The following is a 17,631-nucleotide window of genomic DNA, read 5'->3' on the forward strand; positions in this document are numbered from 1 at the left end:
TGAGCCAAACGTTTATTCTCTTTTTCTTCTTCCTTTTAAGAGACGTCAAATGCCTGTAAGAAATCAATTATTAGAGTAGAAATTAAATAAACAATTGAGTCAAATATTTCTTCTCTTCTTTTTTTCTCTTATTGTTCTTCTTCTTTTTAGAAACTTTAAATGCCTGGAAGAAATTATTGACTTTTACAGGCAGTTGAGACAAACATTTCTTCTTCTTCTTTTTTAGTACCATCAAATATCTGGAAAAAATTAATAATTTATTCCAGTAGTTGAACCAAACATTTATTCTCTTCTTTTTTTGTCCTTTTCTTTAACACATCAAATATTTGGAAAAAATTATTGATTTTCTTCAGGCAGTTCAGTTAAATATTTTTGTTTTTCTTCTTCTTCTTCTTTTTTTAAAGCAGCTTTCCTCTCCTCTTCCTCTTTCTTTTTCCTTCACTTTGTAATATTCTGGATATTGGACATCTTAAATACCAGTTCTACGTATTGAAGGAGATAAATAATGAACGTGGAATACCTTTTAATTAGTTTAAACAACCATCGTCGATTTATGACTAAATTCTCTTCCTTAGTTCAACTAATTATCCAGTTATCGAATTCTTCGATGTATACCTCTATAGACCAATGATGCACTGTAACCTAAATACCATTCTACTTGGAATTCATATTATTTAATAACAATAAACAATTAAACAGGCCTAGATATTTAGTTATAACTATTTGTGACTTAATAATTTATCAAGTATCCATTACACCTCCTTTTTCTTTTTTTAGAAACGTCAAATCAAAGAAGAAATCAATAATTTATTTACACCTAAATTCATATTCGCAATGCAAATAAGATTTAATTTGATGAATAATAATTCATCAAGTCAACCTTTTATTACAAAACATTTAAAAATAAAAGGTTCTTTCATCCAGGCTGTTTTAAACTAATAAGGACCTTAAGGTAGGATATTTAATGTTTGTATTTTATTTATTACTATAAACATAATAGATCCGCCTACATAATAGATCATATTGGGTGTATTTGAACTATTTATGCTACAAAGTTTAGTGATTACATAATTTTATTTGTATTATTTTTAGGCAATTTAAATTTCCAATTCCAATCCTTAGAATATTGCAATCAAGATTACCTGGCGTCTATAAAATCAATTCTAATCATATGAACAAGAAACTCTTCAGTGAAATGTTTATTGCTATAGCAAAGGTGCCTAAAAGAAAATTAACCTTGGAAGCAGACATTTTACTTTAGTAACTTTATTAATGTTATTAGTTTTTTTTTAAAGTAGAGTTTCTATTTAGTATAGAACAAGGATCAAAAACTAATACAGAAAACTAGGATAGTGACAATGAAGGAATGTCACTTTTTCCTCGTTACATGAAGATGTTCTTAAATTTTTGATTCGACGTCTCGTATTTTTGCAATCATCATGAATTTTTTCTTAAGGACGCCATATTTTTACGTAGCATTTTTTAATACTGATTTAAATGATGAATAACAAGTTAAACATATTAGAGTACAACGTCAAATATGTATTAAGGAAAACCAATTTTTTTCGTAGGCCTTTAGTAGCGGTTTTCTTACTTAATCATTATTATTTACAATTTTACATTTGTTTAAGGGTTTCTTCTATAATAATTTAAAATACTTTTGTCTCAACATAGTTTTCGCCATGAAATTCTTTTTTTTTGTATATAATCACTTTACCAGATATCTTCCAAACTGACCGAGACAGCGAATTTTCAATTACAAATTTAACTATTTTTGTTACCGACAAAAAATTATATATGTATTTTTTGACCCTGTAATACGAATCTTTAGGGTCCTTTTGCTTTACCAACAAAATAGCAAAAAATCCAAACATAGGAGCCACTTTTAAAGTTGTAACTATCATTTTTATTTAACAAAAAAAAAATTAGTAGAACATTCTCTGTTATATGATGTCGAACCAATTAAAAATGTGGATAAACGCACGCTCGTTCGTTATTAAGGCACAATATACGGCTTTCGAAAGTTTCGAAACGCGCGCATGGTTTTGCACGTTTATACCGCTTTTCTTCCAGTTTAACATTTAGAGAGTCGGTTTAACATTTGATTTTCTGGTTTGGGGGTAGCAAAATGGTTAAATGCATTTGGTGGGTTATGGTGTTATTGTGCCTGTAAGTAGAACTTTTTTTTATATATAATTTAGCTGTATATTGTGTGAAAAAATGTATTTTTTGGTAAACTTCTTATAGTAATTAATTTTAATTGTTATTTATTACTGTTTGTGATTTTTTTCTCTTGGGTAAACATGTTTTAAATATTTAATATAATTTTATATATGAAATATCTGATTTTTAAAAAATAAAATCTAAGTAAGTAGAATGCTAACTTATTTGTTGTTTGCTTAAAAAAATATGCACATATATCGATAAACTTTAATCGATGAAAATGAAATATACTTTCGGGTTTTAATATACTATCCAGACTTTTGGATTCATCCAGACTGGGAAAGGTTTTTTTTCTTATTCAAGGAACTTGGAATATGCAAAAGTCTTAACGTAAAGTAATTTTTAGACTTATTCCAGGCAGTTGAGTGTCTTCAAATTGCTTTAAATTACTCTATATTAATTTAATTTTTATTTAAGTCTTTGGGGTTTTTCAGGCTCTAAGCGCTCTAAATTTTGCTCAAAAATCTCTGACAAATAAATTATTTTTTTTTATACCAAAAACTTGTGTTTATCCAAATTGGTCCTAAAAGCTTTGAAGTAAATTTTTTTTTTCATATTTCATAAATTGAATTTCATCCAATATACTCTCAAATGTTTTCTAAGATATGTCTTACTTATGGGTCAATCTTTTGATATCATTCCAGGCTTTTGGGTTCCTCCAAACTGCCCTAAGTCTCTCTGACTTTCTCTAAGGATTTTATTTTTTATTCCAGGTCTAATTAAATTTTTTTCAAATACCAACATTAATATCTCAATTTTTATAAGTATTTGGGGAAAAATCTGCAAAAAGTATTCAATAAATTTATTAGAGCAAGCTATATTCCAAATTTCATATCTCTAACTCTCTTAGTTTCACAGATATGGGCATCATGTCCTCAGCATTCCCAGTTTTTTTAAAGATTGACCTTAAAAATCACAATTTTTTTCAGCTTTCAAGACTAATATCTCCATTTTTATAAGTATTTGGAAAAAACTCTAAAATACATATTCAATAAATTTATTAGAGCAAGATATGTTCTAAATTTCATATTTCTAACTCTCTTAACTAACTAACTGTAACTCTTCCACAGATATGAGCATCATATCCTCAGCAATCCAAGTTTTTTAATGATTTTTCTTTGAACTTCCAAGACCAGTATCTCGATTTTAGTAAGTTTGGTGGAAAAACCCCGAAATAGGTATCCAATGAATTTGTTAGAAGAAGCTATGTTCCAAATTTTACATTTATAACTCTCTTGCTTTTGGATATATGAAAACTTTGTCCTTAAAAATCCCATTTTTTTTTAAGTTTTTTTTTATTTCCAAAACTAATATCTCCATTTTTATAAGTATTTGGGGAAAAATCTAAAATAAATATATAAGGAATTTATTAGAGCACGCTATGTTCCGAATTTCATATCTCTAACTCTCTTAGTTTCACAGATATAAGCATCATGTCCTCAGCAATCTCAATTTTTTTAATGATTTTTTTATCTTCCAAAACCAATATCTCTATTTTAGTAAGTTTTGAGGAAAAAGCCTGAAATAGGTATCCAATGAATTTGTTAGAAGAAGCTATGTTCCAAATTTTACATTTCTAACTCTCTTGCTTTCGGATATATGAGCACTTTCACCTTAAAAATCCCAATTTTTTAAAAGACTTTTTTAACTTCCAAGACTAATATCTCCATTGTTATAAGTATTTGGAAAAAACTCTAAAATAAATATTCAATAAATTTATTAGAGCAAGATATGTTCCCAATTTCATATCTCTAACTCTCTTAGTTTCACAGATATGGGCATCATGTCCTCAGCAATCCCAGTTTTTTTAATGAGTTTTTTTTCAACTTCCATGACCAATATCTCTATTTTAGTAAGTTTTGAGGAAAAACCCCGAAATAGGTATCCAATGAATTTGTTAGGGGAAGCTATGTTCCAAATTTTACATTTCTAACTCTCTTGCTTTTGGATATATGAAAACTTTGTCCTTAAAAATCCATGAAAAATGTTCCAAATTTCATATCTCTAACTCTCTTAGTTTCACAGATATGGGCATCATGTCCTCAGCAGTCCCAGTTTTTTTATTGAGTTTTTTTTTCAACTTTCATGACCAATATCTCTATTTTAGTAAGTTTTGAGAAAAAACCCCGAAATAGGTATCCAATGAATTTGTTAGAGGAAGCTATGTTCCAAATTTTACATTTCTAACTCTCTTGGTTTTGGATATATGAGCACTTTGTCCTTAAGAATCCTTTAATTTGTTTTTAAAGATTTTTGTTCAATTTCCTAGACTAATATTTGCACTTTTTAAAATTTTTGCGACAAACCCTAAAATAGGTGTCCAATAAATTTATTAGAAGAAGTTGTGTTCTCAAATTCACATCTCTAACTCTTTTGGCTTTAGAGATATATCAGCACCTTCTCCTTGAGAATCCTAATTTCTTTAAAAAATTTTTTTCAACTTCCAAGACTAATACCTCCATTTTTAAAAATGTTTGAAAAAAATCCTGAAATACGTATACAATAAATTTATTGCAAGAAATCTCCTGGTTCTAAAGATACGGGCACAAAATTTTAATTTTTGTTTGGATAATTTTTGGGGTTTTTAACATTTTACTTAACCCATATTTTTTGAGTTAACCGCTTAACGATCTAGTTTATTTTTAAAAATTGATCAAAAAAAATCGCATTTTTTTATTCTGTTATATTAAACTAAATCGAAAATTTAAAAAAACCCTATTTTTTTGTGAAAAAACAGACGTTTATTTTCATACATGTGCTTACCCGAGTTAACTCGTGCAACAACAAAACAACAAAAAACATTATTCTATATTTGAAGTACATATAATATAAACCTAATTTGACATATCTGAAACTTAACTAAAATAACAAGTAAGTAGGTAGAAAAAACACTTTTTTAAATATTTAGAACTGTGTGGTAAACCCTAAAGCAGGGAGTTACACACAAGGAGGTGTCACAATCTGCACAGTAATATCTGGTCTCTTTTCGAATTTTTTTTCCGTGTTCATCTCGAGCCCTGCTGCAAACTCCACATTGTCTGGTTGGATTTGTCTTTTTCTCAGTAGCTGGGATAAGATCTGGAAAATGTCGTCCAGTCAGACGAAGAGGAATGAGCTATGTTGAAGGTCGTCCTGTTCTTGGAGTAAACTCAGTTTGATGATATTTTTCCATTATTTGCTTTATAAGCTCCAATCGGTATACAAGTGCTGATTTTGTTCTGCCCGTTTTTACATAGAAAAGAGTTCCATAGGGCTAAATCCAAAAGGTGGAAAAATATTTTCTTATATTTCTTACTTCTTTTCCTTGGAAAGATATAATCAGCCAAGTGCTGGTCCACTCGGTCTACTCCACCCATAGTATCATTATAGTCCACAACTACTTTTGGTTTTATTTTTTTTCCCTTCGTGTTTCAACTTCTATACATTTGTTTGAATGAAAAGGGGAAATTAGAGAAATGTCCTTTTTATCTTTCCACTTGATCAGAGACACTTTACCCCTTTGAAATCCGAATATTTCGCCCTTCTTCAATTTCTTCTCAGCAAAGGAAGAAACCTCCTTTCGCATTAATTTTACTGTTCCATAAACATCCGTTTGCTTGGCCAACAATAGATCCGCTAATTGTGGAGAATTATAAAAATTATCCATTGTAATGCAATAGCCCTGATTTAGCAGATCCCTGGAAAGCATCATAACTACCTGCGATGAAACTGGCATATCAGCATACTCTTGATCCAGATTTGTATGTTTCCCTGTATAAATATTAAAATTCCATACATAACCACTTTTTGACTCACATAACATATATGTTTTGATGCCAAAACGTGCTCTCTTCAGAGGGATATATTGGATCCAACCAAGTCTACCTTTGTATAATAAAAGGCTTTCATCAATTGCTACATGTTTTTCTGGAGTAACTGTATCTCGAAATTTATTTACTAGCTTGTCGTAGATTGGCCATATTTTATTTAGCTTTGGGTTTGGATGGTTCTCAGCATCAAAGGTTTCGTTATTAGCAAAATGTAGATTTGACATGATTGCTTCAAATCTTTTATTGCTAAGGCATTTTGCAAAAAAAGGTGTTAGTAATAAAGGATTTTTAGACCAATACTGCCTCATTTCAGGCTTTTTTATAATACTTTGAAGAATTATAAGCCCCAAAAATACTCTCATTTCATCAGCAGTTACTGGGGACCATTTTTTAAATTTCTTTTGAATCGCATAACGATTGGTTTCAGTAACAATGTGGTCAATTATCTCAGCATCAAAAAATTTTTCAAAAAATCAAAGTAAATTGTCCTCAACATTCGAGCAGAAATGAACAACCGGTCTTGCAAAAAAGCTGGTGGTTCCGGGGAATCAGGCTGTAATTCGTACCAACTACGTGCCAGCAATAAATTTTCCGAGTTACTAGAATCAGAACTCGACGTTGAAATATCCAAACTTGTGTTCGACCCGCTCTTATCGACGTCACCTTCGATATCAACACCATCGAAACTTTCATCACTGTCGCTCTCCATTGTTCAACGTAAAATTGCAAAACAAAATACAAAATATGCGATAATCAATCCCCTATTACAACCAAATACGTACTAAGTATTGCGAAATCAAATCACAATAACTCATGCAGTAGCAGCGCCCATCGATTGCCTAATAACGCGCCGATGCGCCCTATAAACGCGCATCCAGTGAAGAACCACCCCTGTTCGCACTTCAAGTTCGTTTGCGGCAGCCAAAAACTGCATATAAACGAGTAAAACGTATTATCTCGGGTCGGCACACAAGATACCCAATAATTTATTTTTGCCCGAGTTAACTCGGGTTAGCGAAAATGTGACAGGCGAGCTTACCCGAGATACCTCGGGTAAACACGTTAAGAGGTTAAAAAAACAAGATCCTATTTGAATCGTTCATAACGCTTTACTTGACCTTTACATTATTTGTATTTATCGATCACCGGACGCTAATGTGCTGATTTTCTACCAAAAACTACTGAGCTTGCTGGAATCCCTACCTATAAAAAGTAAATTGATTTTATGTAGTGACTTTAACATTGACTTCACCAGTGTGTGTGCTGCTCAAGAGTCTCTGCAGTCAATTTTTGATTCATTGGGTTTAGAAATGCACATCAACTCTCCAACCAGAATAACTAAAAAATAGTTCTAGCACAATCGACTATATTGTGTCATCATTTATTCCATCATTCGTTGATTGTACTGTCTTAAACGTAGGGTTTTCTGATCATGAAGCTGTGATTTGTAGATTTTTTTTGGAATCTAAAAACAAAAATACTTTACGTCGATTAGGCCAACCAAGAATTTATTAAATTTCAAGAATCAGTGCCTTGAGTGCAATTGGGATTTTCTTTCTGATGATATCGATGATGAGTTTTCTAGATTTACAAGGACTTTATCAAATTTTTCAGATAAGTGTTTTTCTTTGACGCCTATAAAAATTAAACATCATAAGCCTTGGTCTACTTGTGGCTTACGTATATCAGCAAAAAACATGCACTCATTATCGCATCTAAAAAAATTCTCCGTCAGCGACGTTTTCCACAATTACGTCAGGCGATACAGAAGAGTTTATCACAAGACAATAAAAGCTGCAAAGGATGCCTATTATAACAAAAGGCTTACTGATTCTGGTAATGGGTCTAAAGAAACATGGTCTATTGTTAACGAATTGAGAAATAAATCTTCCTCGCCTAGCACTATCACTACTTCACCGGAGGACCTTAACAATTACTTTGTAAATGTGGCTAAGAACCTAATGACCACCATATCATCTTCTCACGATCCACTTTCGTATTTTTTTAATGGTAATCTGCACAGTTTCTTTTTCACCCCTGTATCATTCACCGACCTTCAAAGTACAATTAACGAAATAAAAAATAAATCATCGTCTGGAACAGATGGTCTAACTCTCAAAATGTTTGCAAACCTGCCTGATTGCACCTTAAATCACTTGGTGAACCTAATTAACATGTCATTTCAGAGGGGAATCTTTCCAAGCTGCCTTAAGACTGCAATTATTATTCCACTGCATAAAGGAGGGGATAAAGATCAAGCCTCAAATTATCGCCCAATAGCACTTCTCCCAACTTTATCTAAGATTGTTGAAAGACTGGTTAAAAAAAGGGTTTTGTCATTTTTGCTTAAATATAGAATTCTAACACCGAATCAATTTGGATTTTTGAGTAATAAATGCACCAGTGATGCTATGTTTTCGCTCCTAAATAGTGTCTATTCTAGCCTAAACAATCAACACTCCACAGCTACAGTTTTCTGCGATTTCTCAAAGGCATTTGATTGTGTTAATCATAATATTTTAATTAACAAACTGCAATACTATGGGTTTAGAGGATCTTCTCTCAAATGGTTTAAGTCATATCTTAGTTTCAGAAGTCAACTCGTGAAGGTTGATACGACAACATCTTCATGCCAACCAATTGAATGTGGTGTGCCGCAAGGTTCAGTTTTGGGCCCTATTTTGTTTCTCCTATTTATTAATGACATGGCCAATCTGGATATCAGCGGCAAAATTTGTCTGTTCGCCGACGATACCAGCTTTACTTGGAGCACTCCACATATCACGTCTCTGCATGCAACTATATCTAACGATTTACTTACCATTAAGTCCTGGTGTGATTCCAATCTTCTATGCCTTAATATCTCTAAAACCAAGGTTGTATCATATAAAAGTACCATTCAACCTTTTACTCTACAAAATACCAGTTTGGATATTGTTGAATCTGTCAAGTTCTTGGGACTAATTTTAGACAGCTCTCTAAAATGGGAATCTCATATCGACACCTTATCCACAAAGTTAAGCTCAGCATGTTTTGCCATAAGATCTATTTTCAAAGAATTAAGTTTTTTAACATCTAAATCAGTTTATTTTGCCCTTTTTGAGTCACATCTTCGTTACGCCATTCCATTCTGGGTTTCATGCTGTGCCACTCAATTTGAGCGCGTATTCAAGTTGCAAAAGAGAGCGATACGCTATTTACTGGGACTTGACAGTACAGCTCACTGCCAAGAATACTTTAAAAAACATAGAATATTAACTCTTCCTTCACTGTTTATATTTGAATCTGTTTGCTTAATCCGAAAGCATGTGTCAGAATTTCCAAAGAGGCCTTCTCAAAACTATCCACTTATAGAAAAGCAGAGCATGATATTTATCTGCCAACCCCACGGTCGGAATTAGTAAAAACTTCTATACTCTATAGAGCAAAAAAAATGCACAATCATCTTCCTTTTACGATTAAATCTATGACAACGTTTTCCTGTTTTCGCCATGCCTTAAAAGCTTTACTATTGGAAAAGGCTTTATACACAATAGAAGACTTTTTTAATCTTTCCTTTTAAATACCACACACACACTGGCCTTATTTACATTATAGTCTCCATCCCTAGAATTAGTTATACCTATATTGTGATAATAGTCGTAATTTAACTTCAACTTATTTTGTATACTTCTTTTACTTAATTTACATTTTTGTATTGTTTTATATTCTTTTTCATATCAACTTCTGACTTATAAACATTTAGTTGTATAAGTAATTTGACCATGTACAATAGGTTACCTATTTTGTATAAAATCTAAATGTCTTGTGTTTTTGTTTTTTGTGTACTCATGTGTTTACTTGTATGTGTTTATTTATTTATTTATATTAGCTTTGCCTACAAAATTTATAATTTTTTGACAATAAAGCGATTGTATTGTATTGTATTGTATTGAATAAGTGATGCTTCCAGGACTTTTAAATATTTTTTACACACTTTCAGGCAGTCAAAAAATTGACAAATTGGACAAACTTTGAATGCCTAAAAATGTTGTTTCTTCCATCACAAAGTTTTAACTGCCTGGAATAAAGAATCATAAACTTCTGATTTCTTTATTAATTTAAAAAAAATTTTCCAGGAATCTTAATCGATTTTTACATAAATCCAGGCACTCAGAAATTGGAAAAATGGCTTTAATTGCCTGGAGAATAGACTTAAAGTTTTGGTTTCTTTGGTTTCTTCCAACACCTTGAAAAAAAATACTATAAAAGCTTGAATTTTGTTAACTGGTATATGAGAGTGATAGAGTTCATATTCCTGGAAATTTCAAATAATTTGATTCCATGCAGTAGTGATTCCATGCATAAGTGATTCCATGCAGTCTAAAATAAAGAAAATGTGTTTAATTATCTTAAAAACTTTAAATGACTAAAATTGGGAAATATTATTTTTGTTTCTTTCGGTAAAAAGTCCCAAATGCCTGGAAGAAATAACAATAAAATTCTGTTTAAATTAACTAAAAAAATTATTGATTCTTCTAGGAACATATTTTTTTTTATATAATATATTTTATATCTAGAAAAAGTAACTTTGAATGCCTGAAATAAGGAAATGCAGTTTTTGTTTCTAGAAGAAATCAACTGCCTGGAAGAAATAACAATAAAATATTTATTAACTGGAAAAATAAAGAATCATTCGTTCAGACATTCCTGGAAAAACTTCTTTGAATGCCTAAAACTTGTATGCAGCAAAGAATCATAAATTCCTCCCTTTTTTATTAACTGAAAAAAATGTGTTTTTTTCAGAAATTTTAACGAATTTTTATACATTTTCAGGAAGTAAAATAAATATTTCAATTGCCTGAAAATATTTCAGTTTAATAAGATGCCCTTTTTCCATGTTTTTCTTTTCTTTTGTCAAATAACCCGAAACCACACCCTTTCTCTCTTCTATTAAATTCCATTACTATTAAGTCCTGTAGTCCCAAACAAGAAAAAAACTTCACCCAAGCCTTCTCCTTACTTCCACAAGAATAAAGTGAAAATGCACGTTCTCACGACTGGGAAAACGACTGTAAATCCTCATTTATCGTTTTAGCACCCACTAAATCCCAATTAGCATTTCTTTCCCCTTTACCTTTTGCCACTGGAGGATTGTTTTAATTTTTCTTTTAATATTTTAAGAGAGAAACCCTTCCTCTATACTATTAATGACAAATGTGTGGAAATAATCACGAAAAAAAGTCCCATCTTTTACACGGTTATTTGCTATTCTAATTTTCCATTTTCCGAATGAGTTCACAATGGGGCTAAGAGATTTGCCCGTTCAGCGGTTGTTTTGTTCGAAGATGAAGACGAGGATTTTAAACGAACATCGGCAAAACTCGAGTGTAACTTAAGACTTTTTTTTGTCATTCGAAAATTTATGTTAAATACGAGTTTTTGTTATGTTTACATCGTTGTTTTTAATCGGATTAGTCGAGCGTGCTTCAATCGTCTCGCTATTTTAGTTTAATTAATGAAATATAGAGGGGGTAAACGTCTAATGACGTTCTTAATTAATTAAAAAGTTTTTGATGTAAAATTGGAGTTAGAACTTTAATTATTATTCAAACCGATCAGGAAGGAGAATTACCAAACAAATTATGTTAGTAAATTCGTCGTTGAATGTACAATCGCCTTAAAATACTATGACATTGTCTTATGAAAAGTACTAAATAAGTAATAATAATTAGTGTAAATTAATAAATTAATTAGTTATTAATGTAATACACCATTTTCGCAAAACTCCTATATTTTTTTGCAAGATGGCGTTTATGCGCATTTCGAACTGTCATTTTTTAAACGTCAAAAAACACTTAAGCTGCTGATATATTTACACCTCTTTGTTTTACACATTAATACTGACATAAGTCTTTCTCTCTCTAACAAACTGACGCCAATTGTCATTTATTACTTTAAATTAATAAATAAATAGTTATTGACCTAAAAATGACAGTTCGAAAATTAAAAATCTGCTGCAAAGGCTGATCCATTCCATTCAACTGTCATTATTACGTGAAAAAGTAGTTTAGCTGATTATACGATAGTTTAAATAATACATCAACGAATATACACTACCTTGTCTTACACAATAATTTAACAAAAAACTGTCTCTCTGTCTAATACATTAGCCCTAATTAGGCATTTATTTGTTTAAATTAAAAATACATTAATTATTGGCATAATATTGACAGTTCAAAATGGTCGGTATACGATATTTTGAAATTTCATTCAAGTGTCATTTATATGCCAAAAAATAAATGATACGAAATCAGTAAAATCTGAGTTTAATTAAAATAATATCGGAATATCGGATATACACCTCTTTGTTTTACACATTAATATTGACTTAAATCTCTTTTTTATTCATTGAAGCTAACTAGGCATTTATTAGTTTAAATTAATAAATTATTGACGTAATATTGACAGTTCGAAAGTTCAAGAGGGCTGATCGACGCCATTTTAAAATTTTGAACTGTCATTTTTACGTCAAAGCAATTTTTTAGCTGAGGATACGATAGTTTCAAATAAAATAAAAACGATTGACTTAATTAAAAATTAATTGACTCAAATTTAACAGTTCAAATTTAAAATTTTTCAGATTTATGCGCCTTTTTTTTACACATTAATATTGACAAAAATCTGTCTTTCTTTCTCTAACACATTGACGCTATTTTGGTATTTACTACATTAATGTAATAAATAAATTAGTAATTGACGTAAGATATATTAATGTAAATCTGTCTCTTTCTAACACATTGAAGCTAATTTGGTATTTAGCACTTTAAATTAATTGTTAACATATGATTGATAGTTCGAAATATCAAAATGGCTGATCGACACCATTTTAAAATTTCGAACTGTCATTTTTACGTCAAAGAAATAAACAATGACGTCTTTTACGTCAAAGAAAGACAATAATGGATATACATCTCTTTGTCTCACACATTAATATTCATATAAATTTGTCTCTCTCGCTCTCTAATCTAACACATTGACGCTAATTGGGCATTTATTAATTTAAATTAATATGTACATCAATTAATTATTAACGTATTAAATAAAACAATAACCATTATATACCCCACATTCTCTAATACATTACATTATATACAATTAGTTATAGATGTAAGATTGACAGTTCGAAATTTCAAAATGGCCGAGCTAGAGATGCCAGAGCTAATACGAAATCACTGAATTCTTAATTTAACTAAACCAATAACAGATAGTTACTTCTTTGTCTTACACATTAATATTGACATAAATCTGTCTCCCTCTCTAACACATTGGCGCTAATTTCGCAAAACCTCCCTCCATTTTTGTACTCTTCTTTCTTTTTATTTGGTCATTTTATTAACATTATCGGACCTCTTTGTCTGACACGTCAATATTGACATTTATCTGTCCTTCTCTAACACAATACCTCATGAAAAGTGATAAAACAGTTAACCTCTATATTAAATCCTCTTTATTAAATCTAAAATCCGAAGTTTCGGCTTTAATTAAATATCATCAATTTTTTTTTAAATAACATTTAATAATTTTAACATTCTTTAAAGAAATTGATATATATTTCTCTGCCAGGCACATTAATATGACATAAATGTGTCCTTCTCTATCTTTTTCTTCTTCTTTTCTTTTTCTTTTTCTTATTTGGGCATGCCTTATAGAACCCAGCTAAACAATGCTTTGAGGTCTTTTAAATACACATCTCTTTGTCTTACGCGTAAATATTGACATAAGTCTATCCTTTTCTAATACATTATGATAAATACTGTACGTGAAAATAACAGTTCACTGAAGCTACACACAGCAACACTATATATATAAATATACGCCTCCTTGTCTTACACATTAACTGTGACATAAATCTATCCTTTTCTTGCACATTGTCTTAAGAAAATTAGTAAATTAATGAACCTATAATATAAAATGTAATTTTTCGAGTTTGAGTGCCATAATCAATTTTTATTTTTTTAATACGCCCCTGTACTTTGTTCCTTATATTTAGGGACCTATACACGTTGCCATATTGTGCAGAAGTGCTATCAAATCGTAAAAGCAATTTTTTTTATTCAGAGAATCTGCGTCATCGTACCGAATAACCGGAGGAGTGATATTCAAAGGACCTCGCAATCGTCGCAATGTATCATTGACGCTGATTAATTATTCATTATCTACCAATGAAACTCAACTTCGACCTGCACGGAATACTGGAAATAACGACATGGTCAGCAAAAATATCACAATAATCCTGGAAAATTTACTGAAAAACTACGAGAGTTCCCAGCTCCCGAGTCACGGAAAAGGTAAGGGAGGAGATTCTTGATAGATTTTTAAATTTTTGGAAATCCTTAAATATATACACCCCGAACGCTTCCCCGATTATCATCGTTTCACGGCTGCATAGTTTTAACATTCCTCCTTAAAGCAAATTAACGCGGGGATTTTCCCACGATCTTAACTCGACTGTAGCACAGAAAGGTAAATTATGGGCGGGCAATGAAGAATGGCAAGAATTTCATAATATTAAGGCCACCCTCTGCGGGAAAAGGGAAACTATGCGCATTTTAAACATCAAAGAATACATGGAACACAACATAATCCGGAAATATCGTTTCGATAATGGGGAAAAGTTTTATTTTAGGGTCACATATTTTAAAACCCTTTTTTTTTAATTTTAGTGTGAAGTGCTTAGTTGGTTGTCTATATTAAGCGGAATGCGGCCATCTTGTACATGTGACATCTATCAATTGTCATGTCAACGTAGAATTGTCAAGAAGAGTAGCGGCTCAATTCACTTATTTTCACCAGAAATGCAGTTAAACAATAATTTTAGTTAACTGATTAAATATTAATTAATTAAATATAACCTCTAAATTTATTTTATTCGACTATGTCTTTTTGTTAATTTATGTTTCAATATTATTTAGAGCTACTGATTTGGTTGCCTATACTCATTGTACAGCGATATTGCACAACTGACATCTGTCAATTGTCACAAAGTAATCGCGGTGTTCAAAATTCTTTTTTTACTTGATTTCATATTATTATTTAAAAAAAAAATTACAATTCAGCTGATTCACAATTACCTAGGCTTAGTTACTGGTAGTGTTCTGGCAACACCGTAATAAAAATGTCAATGTCATCTGTCAATCTCAATAAAAGCCTTTGAAGGAAAATTCATAATTTAGAATATTTTTAGGTCAACCCACTGTGGTCCAAACGAACATTTTAATAAGAAGTATGGGACCGATCTCAGAATTAGACATGGTAAGTGTCACTTCACTCATAATTTTATTTGCTACGTAGCGGGTTGCCTATGATACAAGCACTTAAACCTGTAATCGACAACGTTGCCGTTTCAACTATTTATCTTTGAAACCATAGGAATATTCAATGGACTGCTACTTTCGGCAGTACTGGAGAGATCAGCGTTTGTCATTCGTTGGGCCAATAAAATCCCTTTCCTTATCCATTAAGATGCTGGAACGAATCTGGCGTCCGGATACTTACTTTTACAATGGTAAGAATTCTTACGTTCACACCATAACTGTGCCAAATAAGTTATTGAGGATCAGCCAGGACGGAGACATACTCTATTCCATGCGGTAAGCTCCAATTTCCTTATTGTACCATTTATGACCTTTTCAAGTTTGTTAGGCTTACCATAAAAGCAAGATGTCCGATGGAACTGAAAAGTTTCCCAATGGATCGTCAATCGTGTCCGCTTCTACTTGGCAGTTGTAAGTTGAATTGGCGGCAAAATATGCAAATTTCAAAAATTTCATTTTAATTTTAGACGCCTACACTTCTAAAGATTTAATTTATCAATGGCAAAGCGACAGAAGCGTTACGTTTGTCGCTGGCATGACTCTGTCGCAATTTGACCTCGGGAGTTATCCGTCCAGGAATTTTACGTTTAAAAGACGAGAAGGTAAGTCGTAGAATGTTCATCTGGCAACGTTGGATCCAACCTAAAATTACTGCTTCATTGACAGCTTTGACACTAGTGGTATAGACGCATAAATTCTTTGAATGAGTCTTAGACGAGGAAAAAGGGAGACTATCCTCGTCTAAGGAACTTTATTTGGAATCTTATATTTGGATCATTTGACAGTTGACAGTTTCATCCTTCGACATTTCTGACATTAATAGAAGCTTATACATAAAAATAATTGAAATATTTCAAGCTACTTATCAGTACCACTTGGTCACTGACAGGATTTAACGTTTCCCTCCTAGTTTAATTATGACTTCACAAGAACCTTTATTTAACCAAACTATGACCAGAACAACTTGAACTGGACTATAACACTTCCTGTGAATTACAGATTAATACAACCAACAGTTCTTTAGTACAAGTCTTGTGTAAAAAAATCTAACATTAGCAACCTTTACTTTGCTCCAAGGTGAGTTTTCCGTTCTGGAAGTCTCGTTTAATCTCCAAAGACACACTGGATACTTCCTCATTCAAGTGTACGTGCCTTGCATCCTAATCGTTGTCCTGTCCTGGGTGTCTTTCTGGATCCATCGGGAGGCCACAAGCGACAGGGTTGGATTAGGTAAAATTCACCAAAAATTCCTCGTCCTTTAATTATCGAGTTCTTTTTAGGGATAACGACGGTCTTAACGTTATCCACTATAAGTTTGGACTCCAGGACCGACTTACCTAAAGTCCGTTATGCCACCGCCCTGGATTGGTTCTTGCTTATGAGTTTCCTGTACTGTATAGCCACTCTTCTGGAGTTTGCTGGGGTGCACTACTTCACTAAGGCATTAATAAATTATCACTCATTTTTTTATTATTTTAATTAATATGGTTGTTACGGTTTTAAGGTTGGAAGTGGTGAAATTCCTGTTGACGAAGAAGACTGGGAGGATTGCGAGGTGTCACCTCAACAAGTTACCGGGAATCCACCCTCGGATTTACTGGAAAACGTGAATAATACCCCGGAAACTGGTAGAAGGAGAAGCTCAATAATTTGTCCAATTTACAACGTAAATTATCGATTTACAAATAAATTGTAGGTAATTTTCGGGTGTTTTCTTCAGGTCACGTCCATTTACCAAAGTCCCAGGCGAACTTCTGTGGTGTCCATATCGCATAATGTGCCAACAGGTAAACTAACCATGGAAAAAACCACCCAAACCGATCGGAAACTACCGAAATGGAAACAGTTCCTCTATTGTTTAAAGGGGGATGACAAGTTTCGAAGGCAGAGGCAGAGGGAGGCGGCAGCTTTAGGTAAAAATATTGGTTAATTAATTATAGTATTAATGTGGTTTTAATTAAGTAGTGTTGAACTATAACTGTAGTTTTATTAACTCGAAGTTTAAACGCAATATTATTCATTTCAGATCCTGAAAGGCATGGAATTCGGCACGTGAATAGCGTATCCCTGATAGACCGAACTGCCAGAATAGCATTTCCAGTCTCCTTCGGACTATTTAATCTCTTCTACTGGCTGATTTATATTATGTCTCAGGAAAATTTTAAGTGGGGAGACAACAAATTAAACCCGCAAAGCCATTAACCTTAATAAATATCTTTAAAATATTGCTTCTTGCTTATGTT

General features: G+C 31.9%; 1 protein-coding gene across 2 annotated transcripts; it reads left to right on the top strand.

The window, feature by feature from the left end:
* The first annotated feature begins 2,006 nt into the window (after positions 1-2,006).
* LOC126736103 (gamma-aminobutyric acid receptor alpha-like) lies at positions 2,007-17,613 on the top strand. 2 transcript variants are annotated; one of them, XM_050440315.1, is made up of 11 exons: positions 2,007-2,169; positions 14,133-14,362; positions 15,259-15,326; positions 15,444-15,664; positions 15,717-15,799; positions 15,856-15,990; positions 16,466-16,618; positions 16,669-16,829; positions 16,893-17,054; positions 17,109-17,313; positions 17,415-17,613. In XM_050440315.1, exons 1-11 carry the CDS (start codon positions 2,129-2,131, stop codon positions 17,588-17,590), a joined length of 1,635 nt encoding a protein of 544 aa, XP_050296272.1. In that variant the 5' UTR covers positions 2,007-2,128; the 3' UTR covers positions 17,591-17,613. The 2 variants fall into 2 exon arrangements, with proteins under 2 accessions (XP_050296272.1, XP_050296274.1); XM_050440317.1 differs by having other exon boundaries at positions 2,011-2,169; positions 17,109-17,301.
* Positions 17,614-17,631: the final 18 nt, after the last annotated feature.

This window comes from Anthonomus grandis, chromosome 5 (assembly GCF_022605725.1).
Source record: "Anthonomus grandis grandis chromosome 5, icAntGran1.3, whole genome shotgun sequence".
Taxonomy (NCBI): domain Eukaryota; kingdom Metazoa; phylum Arthropoda; class Insecta; order Coleoptera; family Curculionidae; genus Anthonomus; species Anthonomus grandis.

What these genes read in the sequence shown, in the direction of transcription:
- LOC126736103 (XM_050440315.1), top strand. Translation starts at nt 2,129, where the DNA reads ATGGTTAAATGCATTTGGTGGGTTATGGTGTTATTGTGCCT. An exon ending in GCTCCCGAGTCACGGAAAAG is followed by an intron (nt 14,363 to 15,258) that starts GTAAGGGAGGAG and finishes GAATATTTTTAG; the next exon opens with GTCAACCCACTGTGGTCCAA. An exon ending in TACGTTTAAAAGACGAGAAG is followed by an intron (nt 15,991 to 16,465) that starts GTAAGTCGTAGA and finishes CTTTGCTCCAAG; the next exon opens with GTGAGTTTTCCGTTCTGGAA.